Source organism: Lolium rigidum, chromosome 2, assembly GCF_022539505.1.
Source record: "Lolium rigidum isolate FL_2022 chromosome 2, APGP_CSIRO_Lrig_0.1, whole genome shotgun sequence".
Lineage (NCBI taxonomy): Eukaryota > Viridiplantae > Streptophyta > Magnoliopsida > Poales > Poaceae > Lolium > Lolium rigidum.
The window spans coordinates 51951192-51970222 of record NC_061509.1 but is presented as its reverse complement, the minus strand read 5'-3'; the positions used below and the strand labels follow the sequence as shown (position 1 = coordinate 51970222).

At 51.0% G+C, this 19031-nt stretch overlaps 2 protein-coding genes and 1 pseudogene across 2 annotated transcripts; 2 read left to right on the top strand and 1 right to left on the bottom strand.

Annotated features, from left to right (window-relative positions):
• Positions 1 to 812: 812 nt before the first annotated feature.
• On the top strand, positions 813 to 1954 carry LOC124686449 (early nodulin-like protein 2). The gene is made up of 2 exons (XM_047220393.1): positions 813 to 1028; positions 1162 to 1954. The coding sequence occupies exons 1-2, from the start codon at positions 851 to 853 to the stop codon at positions 1845 to 1847; spliced, it is 864 nt and encodes a 287-aa protein (XP_047076349.1). The 5' UTR covers positions 813 to 850; the 3' UTR covers positions 1848 to 1954.
• Positions 1955 to 5458: 3504 nt separating this feature from the next.
• Positions 5459 to 6228, top strand: LOC124686448 (early nodulin-like protein 2). Its single transcript, XM_047220392.1, has 2 exons — positions 5459 to 5636; positions 5744 to 6228. Exons 1-2 carry the CDS (start codon positions 5459 to 5461, stop codon positions 6226 to 6228), a joined length of 663 nt encoding a protein of 220 aa, XP_047076348.1.
• Positions 6229 to 7894: 1666 nt separating this feature from the next.
• LOC124686446 lies at positions 7895 to 17805 on the bottom strand (annotated as a pseudogene).
• Positions 17806 to 19031: the final 1226 nt, after the last annotated feature.

Genomic DNA, 19031 nt, shown 5'->3' with positions numbered 1-19031 from the left:
TTTATCGGTATTGTTTTGGGAGGACCATTTGAGCCATCTCGAACTTAGTAGCAGGCTCTAACATGTCTATCGGGGCTTTATTAGCAGGCTGTGACCAGTTTAGGATTGCTTCTAATCTGCTGTTGTTACTCAGGCCGAAACACTAAATTGCTCAGATATCCTCATGCCATTGCTTTTGAATTAGGCTGTTTTCCCTGGGTCAATTTCACCCAAGTTGCAAAAATTAAATAGCACTAGCATGAAAACTTGCAGGGGGTCGGGGTTTTACTCCCCTTTTAGGAAAAGCAAATTAAACATGAAACTTTTTAGTTTCACAACAATTATGAAAACACAATCATGTGTGTTATACAGGGAACATAACTAATCAGACCTCATCAACTTAACCGGACCCTGAAGGCAATGCTATGTTGAGTCCGTGATCGGCATATCATGTGGCGCCACGTGTACTAGACCACAACCCCGTGGAGAACGGCGTTGCCTATGCACGTCGACCCACGGACCGGTGCACACGAGCACAAGCTATGAATATGCCTGTGGCACTTGGCGAGGCTACGTCAGCTCAGCTGCAGAAACACAGCAGAGCAGGGCACAGCAGAGGACGCCATTGCAGCCAGGGCAAGCACAAAGACAGCTCGAAAACTTCGCAGAGAGATAGCTGCCTCACCTAGCTCAAGGTTTCCATCGAAAGCAAAGCACCCCGTGCGCGTCACAACTCGTAGATCGAGACCTACAAATACCCAGCAGTCTCAAGCTCTTCCATATCATCCAGCAGTAGCCCAAGAAGCACTTGTACAATCTTGATCCTCTGACTATCTAGCCAGCGGCTGAGTATTGATCTTGGAGCTTGGCCATGTCGAAGGCAGCTGGTTACAGCCTTGGGTTCGCGTGCTTTGCACTGGTGGCGGCCATGGCCAGCGCCACGCAGTTCCAGGTCGGCGGTAACAACGGCTGGAGCTTGGCCGGCGCCAGCGCACAGTCGTACAACACTTGGGCCATGAAGAACAGGTTCAAGATCGGCGACACTCTAGGTAATAATTCAGATATGAAGAGATCTTCGTCAGGATTTCAGCCATGAGTCCATGACGACCCCGCATTTGGCCATGTCCCATGATCAAACCTCGCTTCTTCTGCTAATGGTGGCTTTTGGCTGTGGTTGTGCAGTGTTCGTGTACCCCAAGGACACGGACTCGGTGCTGGTGGTGCAACCGGCCGACTACAACGCCTGCAACACGTCGTCGTACGACAAGAAGTTCGCGGACGGCAACACCGTGTTCACCCTGGACCGCGCCGGCGCCTTCTTCTTCATCAGCGGCGTCGACGCCAACTGCCGCGCCAACGAGAAGCTCATCGTCATGGTCCTCGCGGGCCGCAATGGCAACTCCAGCGGCGGTGCCCCGCCTTCCTCGCCCGCCGCCGCGCCTCCGGCGTCGAGCACTGCGACCCCGCCGGCGGCAGCGTCTCCTGCGCCGTCTGCTTCCAGCCCGCCGCCCGCGACGGTGTCTCCTCCCGCGCCCGCTCCTAAGGCTCCCAGCCCCACCTCGGCCCCTCCCCCCGCTTCCGCCTCCGCCCCGGCGACACCGCCCAGCTCGGCACCGGCGGCCTCGTCCCCTCCGTCTGCTCCTCCGAGCTCCTCGCCACCGTCGCCCACACCGTCGGCTCCGGCCGGCGTCCCGTTGATGCCGCCACCAGCGACCGCTCCGGCCGGCGCCGATGGAGGATCGACGAACACGACCGGCGCGTCTCCTCCCACCGGCTCCACCAACCAGAACAGCGCCGGGTTCATGGTGACCGGCGCCGCCGCCTCGGCCGCGGCCTGCATCGTCGGCTACGCCATGCTTGCTCTCTGAGCTCTGAAGCGTGAGGGACGAAGGGCGATCCACTTGTGTAATTGAGATGTGTGTGTGTGTCGATTGATCTCTTTGTACGTATTCGTTTTCCATCGGATGAAATAAAGCGGAAATGGGATGATTCTTGAGAAAAGCGATGGAAGCCCGCACGGCGATGCCGTGCCGGCGATTCAGACGGACGGTGCCCCGTGCCCGCACCGCGCGAGGTCGACGGCGAACATGAATTGAACGGCAGGACGGGACGAGCTCCAAACACCAGGCAGCTTCACCTACATGAGTGACCTCAGCATTGACGTCGCCCATGTGGTGACCAATTCTTCCACAAAATTATGAAATAAATTTAAAACATAACTGAAACATGAATATTTTTGTGAAACAAACCGGAGTGACGTCAACAGTGATGTAATTAGTTTAACTATTATTAGTTTTATACTAAACAAATGTCAAAAGGCTCACCAATCTTAAAGCGGGAAGTGGACGGTAGATGTGCCACCGGTAGGTACCGTTGCCGGTAAAATCATTGTGTTCGGGACGAGCTCCTCATGGCTAAAATGGTGCAAGTAGCGGCCTACATGCCCGATGAGCCCTCTACCGTGTGATATCGCCATATCGGGAGGGTACCTTCTGTTTTTGGCCCGTATGTACCTCGGATACCTTCTGTTTTACAAACTTCAAAATATTTTATCTTCTAAACCTTAAGTTGAAATTCCGATCTGTTTTCACGTTTAGGTTTTTCACGAGGAGTCTTCAAAACAAGATTTTATTTCTATTTGTTTTTGCAACTTTTTTATGTATCTAGTCGCTCCTCATCCATGTAAGCCTTGCATGGTGATAATAGAGTATCATCTTTTACGTGATTAGACTGGATCACATACACACGCTTTAAACATGTAGATCATTGCTATGACAAAAAACTTGTAAAAATTATCCGGTAACTACGTATAATGTGATTGGTAACAGTTAAGTAGTAAACTGGTTGGTAGGTACAGTACTATAACCTCACAATTAAGGTTTAATTTATTTTTCATCAAAACATACTCCAGTCTAAATGTGTACCCAGCAGTGAAAATGTGTCATCAATTATATTAACAATTTAAGAGAAAATTTATTTTAACTTTCCGGATTATGGAAATATTCCTTACATGCATGCAGACGTTGGACCCTTCACCCCCTATACGAAAAGATAAGATAAGCTATTTCATAGGCTTCAGAGTTTAGAGAGGAGGAGAGGCAGAGGATGCTGGCCTATCCAAACGGATTTGACATGACCAAGTACAACGAGATGGTCAAGTGTGTCTTGGCTAAACAAGAGAAAGGAGAGCCACTGAGGCCAGATGGCAAGGGTTTAGGGTTTAGAGGCAACTCAAGTCTTTACCTAAAATGGTGTCTGGTTGGTTAATAATATCTTCTGCAAGTCAAGTGGCTGGTGTAGTTAAAATTAAGTATCTTGTGCAGTCCTAAAAGAAAAATAATTTGTTCCAAATCTGGTTTTAAAAATAGGATTTGTCCAAACTCCTTTCCCCCTAAACGGTCAAATCACTTCATATCAAAATATCTCAGAGACTGGATATTTTACCTCAACCTGTCTGTAAAGTTGCATAGAGTAGTATACAGCCTAGTTACCATGTTGTACTCGTAAGTTTTTCTTCAAAAGAAAAGGAACTAACTTTCCTCTCCAATTTCCATTTTAGCATCCAACAGTTTGTTACAAAGCTCAAATATAATTAAAATTTAAAAAGAAGACATAACCTGAAAAGTGAGGGGTAAAGTCCCCATATGTGCAGTTGTATGTGTTTTATGATGAACGTAGTAGGAGATCGAATATAAGGGACAAATTGAGCACTCTCAGGGCCGGCTCAAGGATTTGGAGGGCATCAGGGCAATCTTTATAAATAGGCCCTATTTAGGCTGAAATGGGCCTAAAATTTTTTCCTCTACCTTTTCCTACATGCACTATGCCAGAAATAATGGGCCCCCATTTTGGTTGGGCCCCGGGCCGTCACACTTCTTGTCCCGAGCCAGAGCCGGCCCTGAGCACTCTCTTCCTAGGCGCAGAAGTTCTATATCGACGTCATTTGAAATCATATCTACATTAACCTTTAAGATTTTGAAGAGCTGTGTAAGTGTTGTGTTCTTACAAGACCGGATGTTGATCTACTTTGACAAAGAAATGCGGTGAACGAATATGAATGGCACTAAGGGCCAATTAAAGAAATCAGCTGACACCAAAACAAAACCGCCAATGCTTGAGTGTGGATAAAGATCTGTTGATCTCTAGAACCTAATTAAACACCACGTACTAGCTCCTCTGCGTCTACCATGAGGACAAATAAGAGGATAGACATGTGCTGACTCTACCACGGAAACATTGTTGTCAAGAAGATCCATAATAACATGTGCCTACACACAACATTGATTCAATGTTCCCATGCCTCCTGGTTTCAACTTGGATACCAGAAGTAAGGAAAACTCACGACATCATAGAGCGAAGAGTGTGATTGGTGGCCACAACTAAGGCTAGGCTAAGTCCTCGCATGTATTATTTGATTATCTACGCACACAAAAAAGTGCATTCTCTTTGGTAGCTGGGAATATTGACTTGCATGGACCAACTATTCCATCCAAAAACTCGACCGATGGATGAGAAGAATGAGTGGTTTACTCTAGCTGCTTCAAGACTACCCATCACATGTGTGTGGGTGCGTGTCTCCCTCTTGCCAATATACATACCAAAAGGGAAATGTGTTTTTCTTGGTTTTAAATTGCATCAGCTTGGTATATGCGATTAAACCCACGTCCTTTTAACTCCGGTATCGTGATATCTTACCCAGATTCATATCAAATTGGGATACAAAGCGGGATCCCGCCAGATCCCACTTCTAGTTCGTTTAGAGTATTTTTGGTTCAAAATTTGAGAGTAAGTTTTAAACCATACATCTTCAAATGAAATAGAAATGAGATTTTGGCCTGACACCTCGATATCAATTCATGCAAAAGTTGAAGTTGATATATCTCATAAGGAACTCTCTGGCATCACAAATTCTTTTATAAAGAGTGATTTTAGAATTAAAGAGTATACAATGTTTTGTTTAATTTGAGTTGATCATACTTTACAATCAATCACGTGAACCAAGGTGCAAAAAGCTACAAACTGATTCAATCCTACATACGCCACTGATACCAGGGCCACCAGCCTATCACGTATTCACGTTCCTTGGATCCTAACGAAAACGAGCTAAGCCACAGCCACGCCGCCGATATACCGACTTTACCGGTAAAGCATCGATTCCAAACTCCAAAGGCACACGCTGACACACTCGCACGTAGGCGGCAATGGGGTGGCACGGCACAGGGCGCAGATCGCGAAAAAGGACACCACCGGCTGAAGCTGGGAAGGAATGGGGCAAAAGTCACCGGCATCGGCATGCATGTGCAGGCGCTCCCGCCTCTACATACGTAGCTTGAGGCGACCGCCAAAAGCAAGGCACCCCACAGCTTGTAAAGCCTCACGTACGCCGCATGCATATGTGCCTACAAATACGTACCTCCTGGCCGCCTCCAGAGATCCACCCACATACGAGCATCGAGAATACATTTGTAGCTACTTATCCATGTCGAGCCATAGATCTTGTGCCCTGGTTCTCGCCTGCGCCGCTCTCATGGCGGCGGTGGCCGGCGCCACGCAGTACAGCGTCGGCGGCGACAATGGCTGGGCCGTGCCCGGCGCCGGTGCTGAATCCTACAATACCTGGGCGGAGAAGACCGGCTTCCAGATCGGCGACCAGCTCCGTAAGTTCGCATGCTCTACCTTCCCTGCAGCTCCAAGCTAGCTTCCATTTCGACCGTGTCGTAAAATTTCGTGATGTGATTTTGACGTGCTGTTTGTGCGCGTGCAGTGTTCGTGTACCCCAAGGACAAGGACTCGGTGCTGCTGGTGCAGCCGGCCGACTACAACGCCTGCAACACCACCTCCTACGACAAGCAGTTCGACGACGGCAGCACCGTCTTCGACCTCGACCGCGCGGGCGCATTCTTCTTCATCAGCGGCGTCGACGCCAACTGCCGCGCCAACGAGAAGCTCATCGTCATGGTCTCCGCAGCCGCCGCCGCTGCAAAGGGCGCTCCAGCGCCGAGCCAGGGCTCGCCTACAACGACTACTCCACCGCCATCTCCTCCCTCAAGCAGTGACGCCGGCGGTGCCGCGCAGTCTCCGCCTTCTTCCCCCAAAACTCCAGCCACGCCAAACGCTCCGGCTGGCGCCAGTAACTCCACGGCGGCCAAGGGCACGCCTCCTGGAGCAGCCAACGGCGCCGGTCTCACGGTGGCAGGCCTCGCCGGCTCGTTCGCGGCATGGGTTGGATACGCCATGCTTGCTTTCTAGTGCTGAATTGCAAAAGTGATCCAGCACCGCCCGGTCATTTACGTTTTAAAGGGCGAAATGAGCTTTGCACTGTAAAGGCAATGTGTCTTTTTTCTCCTAGAATTCTTTTCCGTTTGGATCAATGACAAATGCAATATGGACTGTTTCAAAATGAAATACTAGTAAACACACGATATTAACATTCCAGGCATTGAGAGAACAAACAATCGTGCACAGAAGAAAATCAAACAGCCTAATAGTACGAAATAAGGGAGGCCTACAGCTCGGCCATTTCCAGTTCAAAGAAAATAGCGGCCTCGGATCTTAGAAAAGGGACAATCCTATAATATCTTCACATAAATATGCACCGGACATTTTCTCAAGCAAAACATAGCTCCCAATTAAACTGACAGTCAAGAATTCTGAACTACAGTTAACGCTAACCCTGGTAAGGACAGCACCAGAATATGAAACCAATATGAAATACAGTTAACACTAACCCTGGTAAGGACAACACCAGAATGAAACAACAATATACTGCTATCTGTTTCATAACAAAATAAGCAACATGAGTAGATATCTGTTCTTCTGTTGCATATATGTAGCAGGACGTCTGAATTTACCAGTGCGTCCCATTTTCATGCCAGATGGAGCAAGTGCCCTGAGAGCGGATTGAGCACCGGTCCAGGAGTCTTGGTCTTGTTTCCTCAAGTGGCACACAGCTTAATGTGCAAGGTAGTGATTCCAAACTCGTGGAAGTACAAGTGGGAAATGTATCAGAATCCTGGAAATAGACACCCAAACAGGCGAAGCAACTTTTTTTTTTTTTTTTTTTGAGATATACCTTGCAACATCTTGCAAAGCGAACATAGCTGCATATGGTGATGCCTCGTCACAATCAGCCTTGAACTTCATTCCACTTGCATGAATTAGGGAACAATCAGTTCTATTTTCAAATCATCAAATGCGGACAAATCACTATATGGAATGGAAGTACAGACTAATATACCATTAATGCAGACAAGGGTCTCCCTCCCAGACAAGTCAGTAACATGCTGCAGACAGACCCTAAGACCGGTAAGAGCATCCCCACTCGTTGGCGCTCCCCATGCCCAAATCCGCCAAAATTTTCGTCCGGATTGGATCAATTTTTGGCATGGGGAGCAGTATATTTTCAGTCGTGTGCTCCCCAAGCAGCGTTTCTCGGGAAAAAAGAGGATGGCCCGGGGAGTCCGGACGAAAGAGGAGACACGTGGGCGTGGGCGGTTGGTTTTGCTCCATCCGGAGTCCCCGAGCGCTCCCCGGGGGGCCGGGGATGGCGTGGGATCGCCGGATGAATTTAGACCCAAATCCGGACGAAATCGAGGAACCGGGAGCGCGACTGGGCCGGATTTCGCCGTCCGGATGTAAAAAACGGCTCGTGGGGGGTTCTCAGGGAGACGAGTGAAGATGCTCTAAGAAACTGAACAGCTCATGAGAGCACCGACCACACCGACTATAACAAAAACAGTACGTACGATTAATGTGTCATTGAATTATGCGAAGATATGAGCAACTCCGAATACATGCTCCCCTTCACGGGTAGCAGGTCCAAGAGTAACATTCTCGTTGCAACATAATAGCTTAAACACGGCATTTCAATCGTACAAGCATGCAACCATTTCTGACGCTTCAGAGATAGGTTCTTGCCAGAAATCAACTTTTAGCACTTAAGAACTTGATGCTACATATGGAAAAACGAAAGGAAGCATCTATGTGAGGGTTTGCATTATGTACAGACCATGGAAAAAAATAGCGCGCTATTTCGGCGCTAATAGCACGCTATAGCGTTTTTAGACAGTACACGCTACATCATTTCGGCGCTATAGCGTGCTATAGCGCGCTATTAGCACGCTATAGCACGCTAATAGCATATTTTTCGGCCGACGCTATTTTGTTATAGCGCGCTATTTTTTTCCTTGGTACAGACAGACTACATGTCGAAGTAGGCTAGTAGTTTGCTGCAGCTGATGATCTTAGTTTAGCACCACAACATATGCAAGAGAAGCAGCGTCAATCAGTTGCTGAGTTGCGTCCCGTGTGAGCTGCTATCGATTTGTTATACTCCCCTTGGATCCTCTTCAGCCTCACGACCACATCACTCATTGTCATCCTTTGTTCAGGCGAGTCACTCGAGCAGAGCAAACCCAACTCCAACAACGGCACAAGAAAGCCTTCCAGGCTAAAGTTTGAAGGCACTTGCAGTAGCTGATCATCCACAACATGGACAAGCTCTGCAGGAAATGCCTCAACAACCCACCGCCTCAGGCTTAGATCTCCTACAAAAATTGAATCTGTGGGTCTCTTTCTAGTGAAGACTTCCAAGAGCATGATTCCGAAGCTAAACACATCGCTCTTCCGTGATGCTTTTCCACCAGCTCCATACTCTGCTCAAGATAAGGTAGAAACATTATAGCATGACTGCTGAACCTTAAATAATTAATGGTTCGACAATAATTCGATAGAGCAAGCAAGAGCACAAATAGTAGCTAGTAGTTGCAGTACCTGGTGCCATGTACCCAACAGTACCAGGCATGCTTTCAGAGATTGTGGAGCTGCTCTCACCTAGCAGCATCCTTGCAATGCCAAAGTCTGCCACATGAGCTGTCATGTCCTCATCGAACAACACGTTGCTAGGCTTCAAATCACAGTGCAGGATAATCTTGTAGTGCTCATGGTGCAGATACTCCATTGCTAGTGATACATCGAGCATGACACGTAGTCTCTCAAGGAATCCCAATTGTGTGGTACCTTGAGAGCAGTGTAGGAGCCTCTCTAAGCTGCCATTGGGCATGTACTGAAGCACCAGCGCCCTGAAGTCCAAGTTAGAGCAGGTATTCAGTATCCTAATTAGGTTCCGGTGCCGCGCCATGCGTAGTGCACCACACTCTCTATCAAAGCTTCTAATGGCCAGTTCCAGTTGCATGTCTAGAACTTTTACAGCAACAATCAAACCGCTGCTTAGTTGGCCCTTGAAAACTTCTCCAAAGCTCCCTGATCCCAGTAGGTTACTCTCACTAAAATTATCGGTAGCACGAACAAGCTCATGATAGGAGACCAACTGATGGCCGATAATGTCAACCATGTCAGAAGGAACTGTCATCCCATGCTGCTTTATTACTTTCTTCCTGGTAAATGCATACATGCTGAAGGCTACAACTACCACGATAATAACAGGGAGCAGAAATTTCAGCATATGAACACTGGTTCTATGAGTGTAACTTGGACATGGTGCAAATCCAAAATGTGAAGCACCACAAAAGCCTGAGTTCCCAATCAAGGATTGCTGGCTGATGTTTGAGAAAACACCTCCATCAGGTATCTGACCTTGTAGCTTATTGAAAGACAGGTTCAAGTTGGTCAGGGCGGTGAAATTGACTAGGTACTTTGGGATTGTACCGGAGAGAATGTTATGGGATAAGTCCAAAGTTTGCAAGCTAGTTAGCTTGGCAAAGGATTCTGGAAGTGAACCATAGAATGAATTGTGTGATAGGTTCAAGTAGGAAATCATTTGGAGTTGTCCAATCGAATCTGGGATGCTACCAACTAAGAAGTTGCTAGATATATCTATGTTGTTAATTTGTTTCAAATAGGAAATATAAATTGGTAGTGTGCCCTTCAAGAAGTTTCGAGACAGGTCTAGCTGGACAAGGCTATCGAGATGAAATAAACTTGGCGGTATTGTTGATGATAGTTGGTTATCAGACAATATCACGTATTCTAACTTAATGAGGTTTCCAAGGCCCTCTGGTATGGAATCAGAGAATTTGTTGCGTTGGAGGTATAGGGTTTCTAGTTTCTTGAGCATTGCAATTTGTGATGGAATAGGGCCAGAAAAGTTATTTTCTTCTAGGGAAAGCAATTGAAGACTCTCCATCATCATGATGGATTCTGGAATTGCACCATGCAGTTGGTTTCCTCCAAGATCTAGCCAATTGAGGACAGTTAAATTGGAAATTGTAGCGGGAAGTTCTCCAACTAAGTTGTTGTCAAATGCTTCGAAAGTTTGTAGCTTACTAGATAGATTACCCACAAAGGCAGGGAGGACCCCGGTGAAATTATTCGATGCTATTCCAAGAAACTGGAGCTCTTTACAGGTGGAAAATAATATGGACAAGAAGCTGAGATCGCCCTGGAGGTGATTTTGTGCAACATTAAAATGCACCAAAGAGTGCTCAATGTTACCCATTGTTGCTGGTACTGATCCAGTGAGCATGTTGTCATCGAGCAGCAGATATTCGAATTCTGAGAGGTTACCTAGAGAATGAGGAATGGGTGGCCAACCGCCGCGCGGACGGAGCGCCGGCCAGGGGCGGCGAACGCTCTGGAGCTGCGGGTCAGGGCGACCGCGCAGGGCAGGGACAGCGTCCTCAGTACAAGAACAAGGCCAAGAAACCTCAGGGTGAGGGAGGCCAGCAGCTGGCAAAAGGGAAAGCCAAGCAAAACCCTCCGCCACGGACAGGGGCTCCGGCGGCGGGGGAATGCTTCAAATGCGGCCGGGAAGGCCATTACCAGTCCGATTGCACTTTCGAGCCCTTATGCGTCGTGTGCAGCGGTGAAGGCCACTCTTCGGCCAACTGCCCTTCGAGGGGGAAGGGGCTGCGGCTCCAAACCATGGGCCACGCCATTACCGGGGGAGGCTTCTTCAATATCGACGTCGAGCCGCTGCGCACTGGGCTGGGGAATGGGGACGTCTTTGCTGCCATCATCAAGTTCAACTCGACGCCACTGACCGAGTCACAGCTCTCTGACGAATTGAAGCACCTTGTCGACGAGCTTTGGGACTGGCAAGTGCAGCGGCTCTCCGACACCGAGTTCTCGGTGGTCTTCCCCACTAGGCAGACCATGCGTCTGAGCACCGGGAGCGGGAAGCTCCACCTCCCCCTCAGCAAAACTGACACCGAGATCCGTGAGGCCTTCCTTGCGCCTAAGCCTAGCCTGGTTCTCCCCTCCACCTGGGTGCGTTTGACGGGAGTCCCAGAGGACCTCATGACCAGGGACCGTCTCATGGCGGGGTTCACCATGATTGGGAGGCCGATCGATGTGGACGAGCTCTCCATCCAGAAGCGTGATCGGGAGCCTATCCGTATGCGTTTCCACTGTCGCTTCCCGGACCGCATCAAAGGCTCCATCCAGGTTTTCGTGAACGGGGAAGGCTACATGGTTGGAGTTCAAGCGGAAGCTCCTCCTCGTGGTACTCAGGGTGGTGGCTCAGGGGGGCCTCCACCGCCACCCAACAATGGCCTGGACGACGACGACTCAGATGACATCCCGTCGGACAGCGAATGGAACAAGCATCGCCGCAGCCAGGACAAGCACAAGGATGCGGCCAAGGACAAGGGCGGGGCGTCTGGGCCCTCTAGCTCCAACCCCCCGACTGCGGCGCTGGGCATGTTGGGGCTGCCTGCTCCCCCCGCCCCGACCCTTGTTGATTCCGGGCTGGATCAATATGGCTCAAACATGGACGTTGCCGCAGAAATCCTCCCCTCCCTCTCCCTCCAGGAGCCGGCCAGGGGCAAGCTGCTCGTGCACCTCGTGCCGGCGAGCACGTTGGAAGGGTCCAACCCTCTCGGCGATGACTCCATGGACTCTGCTGACTTCGACTCACAGATCACCGACCCGGTGCCATCGTGGGTTGACGACAGCCAGCAGGCGGAGGGCCCGCCTGCCAAGCTGGCCAGGTTTTCGCCGGCTGTTGGCCCGGCTGCCCCGGACGACGTGGAAGTGGTTGACGCCTCTGAAGACGAAGAGCTGCCGCGCCCCGTGGATGTTGCGGTCCCCAAGAACCTTCTGCAGGAGGTGACCGAGGCTACCCCTCTGGCGCAAGCCCGCCGCTCCAAGGCCGTCTACTCCAAGCGGGCGACCTCGGCGTCGGCGGTGAGGAAGAGCGCGCGGTCCCAGGGAGCGGCGGCAGGCACCTCGGCCCTCCTTCGCGCGCAGCGGCTCACAGCGGAGAAGAACCTGGAGGGCAAGGCCGGCAACTACACCGTCAAGGACAAAGGTAACGATTTCGCGATCCTAGACCTCCTCCCCGATGAACACTTATCCTCGGTTGTTCGCGATAGCTGCTTGCTTTTCTCTCCCAAGTTGAGCTGCCCGGGTGAAGCCCTGTCCATCATTAGGGCTAAAGAAAAGGTCCAAGCGGCGCTGGCTGAGGCCTCGCGTCGTCTTGAATTGGAAGCCAAGACCGCCGCTGCCGCTAATTCTGCAGCTGCTGTTGGTGCTTCGGCGGAGGCTCCTCGGGTGGAGCTTGCCGCGGGCGAGGAGGCCCCTAGGGTGGAGCCTGCCTCGAGGGAGGCCGCGCCTCCCGCTTTGCCGGATCCGCACGGGGCAGGGGCCTCGGAATCTGCTGCTGGGTCGGTGGCACCTCCGCGTTCCCGTCCAAAGCGTTCGTGTGCTAAGGCCCCTGCTCTGGCTGTCTCGAAGAGACAGTACAAGAAGCGTGCCCCCAAATGAGAGCCCTTATCTATAACATTCGGGGGTTTGGGGCACAAGGGCGTCGCACCCAGCTCCGCGACTATATGCAACGCGATAGAATCGACATTTTAGGTCTTCAAGAGACGGTCCGACAGGATTTCACGGACTCGGAACTCCGGAGCCTAGAATGCGGCGGCCAATTCTGCTGGAACTGGTTGCCGGCCACAGGTCAATCCGGGGGGATGCTCCTGGGGTTCCGCGACGACTGCTTCGAGGTAGGGACCTGGAGGAAAGGGAGGTTCTTCATTAGCGCCGACCTCTTCCATCGCAGCCGGAGGGTAAAGTGGACCTGTATTCTTGTCTACGGCCCGGCTGATCACTCCAGAACTAGGGAGTTCTTGGAGGAGCTTTCTTCTGAGGTGATGGGCTGTAGGTTCCCTCTCGTGGTGGGGGGGGGGGGGGGATTTCAATCTCATTCGGGGGCCATTGGATAAGAGCAATGACAATATTAACTGGCCAAGGGTGCGCCAATTCAATGATGCCATTGCTTCCCTTTCCCTTAGAGAGCTCAACAGGACCGGGTCCAGGTTCACCTGGACCAACAAGCAACTTTCGCCCATCCGCTCGGTCCTGGATAGGGTATTCGTCTCCACGTCTTGGGAGACACTCTTCCCTCTGTGCTCTCTCACGGCGGTCACCCGGGTGGGATCTGACCACAACCCACTCCTCCTCGACGACGGCGAACAGGGGATTCGCCGGCCGGCGAGATTCTTCTTCCAATCCTGGTGGCTGAGGGTAGCCGGCTTCGAGCAGATGGTCAAGGACAAGCTGATCTTCTGTATCCAGGAGCGGGGGCCTCACCGTTGCAGCATTGACCTTTGGCAGTGCATTGCGAGATGCCTCCGTCAACACCTCCGCGGGTGGGGGGCCAATTTGGGCAAGCAAAAGAGGGAGGCGAGGGATAACCTCCTCTCTCAGCTTGGCGAGCTTGATTCTCTTGCTGACTCCTCTGGTCTTGATGAGGAGGGTTGGGCGCTCCGCTACTTCCTAGAGGATCAGCTTGTGCAGCTCGATGGCGTGGAGGAAGACTACTGGAGGCAGCGCAGCAGACTCCAATGGACCCTCAAAGGGGATTCATGCACGGCCTTCTTCCACGCCTTCGCCAATGGGAGGCGAAGGAAGTGTCTCATTCCCCGCTTGGTGACGGATGACGGGGAGATCTCGGACCAAGCTGAGATGATGGGGCACGTCTATCATTTCTATCAGGGCCTTATGGGCGCTGAGGGGGAGGAAAGGGCTTTCTCCCTAGCTCAGGACCTCTGGCCCCCTGCCCAGAGGATCTCTGACGAGGAGAACAGGAGTTTGGAGCTCACCTTTACTCCAGATGAGCTAGATGAGGTGCTTGAGGGAATGAAACCTGACTCGGCCCCGGGCCCTGATGGGTTTCCGGTCCTCTTCTTCAAGAAATTCTGGGACATCCTTAAAGGTCCTATCCTCCAGATCCTTAACGACTTTGCCCTAGGGAGGGTCGACATCGCGCGCCTTAACTTTGGAGTCATCTCTCTTATTCCGAAAGTGCAGGGCGCGGACAACATCAAGCAGTTCAGACCTATTGCTCTCATCAACGTTATTTTTAAATTCATTGCTAAAGCTTACGCTACCCGCCTAGCCCCTCTTGCGCATAGGACTATTGACCGCAGCCAATCGGCCTTCATCAAAGGGAGGTGCCTGCACGAGGGCGTGCTTGCCCTCCACGAGATCGCCCATGAGTTGAGGGTTAAGAAACTCAAAGGGCTCCTTCTCAAGCTTGACTTCGAAAAAGCCTTCGATCGAGTTAGCTGGGAATTCCTTCGCGAAGTTCTGCTGAGGAAGGGTTTCTCCCCCATGATCGCTCATCGTTTAATGCAGCTGGTCTCGGGTGGCCAAACTGCGGTCAACGTGAACGGTGTCATTGGGGACAACTTCAGGAATGCTCGCGGCGTGAGGCAAGGGGACCCTCTCTCCCCGATCCTGTTCGACTTCATGGTGGATTCCCTGGCGGCCATTATCGCCAGGGCCACCGACGCTGGGCACCTCAAGGGTGTGGTGCCCCACCTGATCCCGGGAGGGATCACCCACCTACAATACGCGGACGACACCTTGATTCTGATTGAGCCATCCGACTCTGGGTTGGCCAACCTTAAGCTCCTACTTCTCTGCTTCGAGAATATGTCTGGGCTTAAGATCAACTTCGCTAAGAGCGAGGTCGTCGTGACAGGGGTCACCGACCGGGAACGTCAGAGAGTGGCTGACGCTCTCAACTGCAAGTTGGGGAACTTGCCGTTACACTACCTGGGCCTACCTGTCAGCGATCGCCCCCTCTCAGTTGCGGACTGGAACTTCCTCACCGAGAAGGTTGGCCACAGGGTGGAGCCTTGGCAGGGTTTGTTCCTGGCATCAGCCGGCAGACTGGAGCTCACCAACTCCTGTCTCTCCAGCCTCCCGCTGTTCGCTATGGGTCTTTATTTGCTGCATGATACGACTCATGCGGTAATGGACAAACACCGCTCCCGCTTCTTTTGGGAAGGAGTGGGCCCCAAACGGAAGTACCATATGGTTGATTGGGCCACGGTGTGCAAACCAAGGGAGTTTGGAGGACTAGGGATCCTCAACACCAAGTTCATGAACATCGCCTTGATGTTGAAATGGATTTGGAAGATCTATCAGAACGAGGAAGGCCTATGGGCAGACCTTCTTAGGGCCAAGTATCTGGGGGACCACGACCTGTTCTCCCCAGCGGTTCCCACCAAAGGATCACAATTCTGGAACGCCATCCAGAAGATCAAATGGTACTTCAAGTTGGGTGCGAAGCACCAGGTTCGTAGTGGCCAGAGGACCTACTTCTGGCTGGACTGGTGGACGGGCACGGGGCCCCTTCGCTTTACCTTTCCTAGGTTGTTCGCCTGCTGCGACAACCACTTTGCGACCGTGCAAGGGGTTAGGGCCAACGGTGGCTGGACGATTCGTTTCCGTCGCACCTTTGGCCTTGCTGAGAGGGTGGAATGGGATAACCTCTGCAGAATCTTCGACCTATTGCCGACCTTGGAGGGTGCGGACGTGGTTCGATGGGCGCTTGAGCCATCTGGAGAGTACTCCACCTGCTCGATGTACTCCAAGCTGTCCCGGGGTGGGACGATCACTTACTTCAAAGACATTTGGCGCACAAGGGTTCCGCCAAAAATTCGGGTCTTCCTCTGGCAACTCATCCGGGGGAGGCTCCCCTCGGGGGACCAATTAGTTAAGCGGCATGGGCCATCGAATGGGCGATGTGCCCTTTGTGGCGAATGGGAAACTTGCGATCATATTTTCTTTACTTGCCACATCGCCAAATTCATGTGGGCAGGGAATCAGGGATCTCCTCTCCTGCACTTGGAACCCGGCAGGGGCTGCGGACTTTGTAGCCATTGCCAACGGCTTGTCGGGTAGACTCCGTAGGATAGCTTGGTTTACTTTCGCTGCGCAGTGTTGGGCGCTCCGGAACATACGTAACAAGCTAGCCATCGAGGGCTCCCTCATCTCCAACCCGTCTTCAAAATGTCTATCTACATGTAGAGTTGGAGGGTTCTGGTCAGACCGAGGGACCGACCGTTGTTGGACGCGGCGCTGGACGAGGTTAGGAGGCTACATGCGCGGATCCGGGCAGGAGGACACTGACGACGTCGATGACTACATGCTGCCGCTTCTACCCGCTCTATGCGCTTCTGTTCTCCTTGTATCTATGAGTTTATCTTGGGTACCAGACTTGTAGTATCTGTATTGAGGTATCAGCACTTTGGAGGTACCAGCATGTGAGGTGTGTGTTGTATCGCTACTCTGTGGTTGCCGAGATGGCTTTATATATAAAGCCGGGCCAAGGGCCTTCTGTTTAAAATGAGGAATGGGTCCTGTTAGTTGATTGCTTGAGATATGTAGAATCGAGAGTTGGCGTAGCTGTCCAAACTCTGCTGGGATGGCTCCAGTTAGCTTGCAGAATGATAGCTCTAAGAGATATAGCCAAGTGAGGTTGCTAAGAGCAACCGGAATTGGGCCAATAAGATTATTCCCTCCTAAGGAAATGTAGTGAAGCTGAGTCAACTTACCCAACCATGCTGGCACGACACCTTGAAACGAATTACCACCCAGGGATAGAACTTCAAGGTACTCACAAGATGCAAGTCCCAAAGGAATCTGACCGGTGAAACTGTTCTCCCCGATGCTAAGTTTTCGTAACTGTGGGAGGTTAAAACTGTCGTTACCTGGCAAAGAACCAGTTAAGTTGTGGTTGTGGAGGAGTCCAAGACCATACAGTTCAGACATGTTGAAGATGGCTGGAGGCACTAGGCCAGTGAGATGGTTGAATTCCAGGTTAAGAAATTCAAGCATTCGCAACGAGGCAATGGAACATGGTATCTGTCCTACCAGGTTGTTGTTGCCGATGTTCACAACAGCTAACATAGGGGTGTTATTGAATAGATTGATGGGTATCGTACCAGTCAGGTAATTCATGTAGAGATTTATGTCATGAAGATTATGCAGGTTCTGCAGCTCTACGCCTCTACTGGAACTGGACCAGAGAGATGGTTAAACCTTAGGAAGAGAACCTGGAGCTTTGTGAGGTTTCCTAGGGTTGGGGGGATCCCACCTGACAGGCTATTTTGGCCAAGATCAAGATATTCGAGGCGACGTAACCTTCCCAAATCATGTGGGATTGACCCCGTTAGATTGGAATTAGTGAGGTTGAGGACTGAGAGGAAAGATAGATTACCGAGTTGAGGAGTGAGGAATCCATGGAGGGGCATGTTCGGCAGCTGCACAGCCGTGACACGCTGCCTGCGCCGGCTGCACGAGATGCCAAGCCAGTGGCAGAAGGATGTGCTAGTGGTCCAGTTGCCAGCAAGGATGCCCAGAGGATCAGAGAGCTGGCCTTTGAAGGCCAGCAACGCAGCGAGATCAGAGTCGCTACCATAGTTGTTGGCCGGATTCAGAGAGGAAGCAAGTACGGAGGACAAGGTGATCAAGAACAAAATGGGTATGCATGGAAATACAACTGCCATATCGGGGACAGAGATGCACTGGTGAGAATGGAGCAGCCTTCTTATCATTCGTAATGCAAGGATTTGTGTCAACAACAGCTTTTGGTAGGCCTCAATTGTCATCTAGTTCTTTGCACATCAAAGACCTTAGTGCTGGTTAATTAATCGTTTGTGCATCAGTGGACAGTCCAATATTGCAGCTGTGGAACAACATGAAAAAATGCTCTATGTTTGATAATGACAGCAACGTTAACAACACGAGCTTGGATACTAGTAATTAAGTTGGAAAGCCAAGCCATAACAAAATATCAATTTTCAACAGATTGTTACATGCACTAGATGATGTGCGAATTAAATTCGGAGTGGTGAAAAATACATACCCGTCTACAGGTATATTGTAGAAATGATTAAGCTGCGGCAGTCCTACATTAACTTTGAGGCGATAGTGGAGTGTAGTGACTTGGAGTGACAGGCCCTACCACTAATCCACCATAGCTTCTTTGGGCTTGAATTTCTAAAAGTGTTTGTCAGTCTTTGACTAGAACTTCACTACACCTACGTGCAGGGACAACACTGAGGTCATACTTTGCATGAATAATTGGGAAAATCTTCATTCCGTCGTCCAGTCAATGGTCGCACCACCGAAGGTTGCCGTCCGGAGGGAATAATGGAGAAGGGCTGTCGCCATCCATGTGGAGGAAGGAGAAAACAGGAACTGATGGCGGACGATGGTGGCGGCTACGTAGCTCCCTTCTTGGAGGCATCATCTTGGAGAGCTTGCACTCAGCAGCTAGCGTGTGTTTCTACTATGGTTGGGACGGAGGATGTCAAGGAAATGGCCCTGAGTGGATGATGTTTGTGCGTCAAGGCGGCGGCCTTGGAAACCATGGTGGGTAGAAGTTTCATGGGGCGGATCAATTTCTTGCATGGATTGGGTGACAATCTTTTGTTGCTAGTGTGGCTAGATTGTCGGCTCCGTCAGAGTTTAAACTTTATGTTAGGGCAGCGGCCCCGGATGTTAGTGGCTTAGTGCGGTGGTCCTGGATGTTGGTGCGGCGGCAGTAGCGAAGGCAGCAAAAAAATTAGGTATGGCTAGCCCAAGCAGTGACGTACACAACAACATTAAAATTGAAAGTTTTGTGAGTGCCAACATATATATAGGGTGAAGCTAGACAAAATTTAGGTGTGGCAGAGGCCAAACCTTGCCAGATTGCTGCCTCCGCCACTGTGCGGCGGCCTTGGTCTACGAGCGCTTTGCCCAGTGCAGCTTGGGTTGCGGGTGGTTGAGTCATGCGGCATCGTGGCTCGAGTCCAGTG

What these genes read in the sequence shown, in the direction of transcription:
- LOC124686449 (XM_047220393.1), top strand. Translation starts at nt 851, where the DNA reads ATGTCGAAGGCAGCTGGTTACAGCCTTGGGTTCGCGTGCTTTGCACTG. An exon ending in CAAGATCGGCGACACTCTAG is followed by an intron (nt 1,029 to 1,161) that starts GTAATAATTCAG and finishes GTGGTTGTGCAG; the next exon opens with TGTTCGTGTACCCCAAGGAC.
- LOC124686448 (XM_047220392.1), top strand. Translation starts at nt 5,459, where the DNA reads ATGTCGAGCCATAGATCTTGTGCCCTGGTTCTCGCCTGCGCCGCTCTC. An exon ending in CCAGATCGGCGACCAGCTCC is followed by an intron (nt 5,637 to 5,743) that starts GTAAGTTCGCAT and finishes GTGCGCGTGCAG; the next exon opens with TGTTCGTGTACCCCAAGGAC.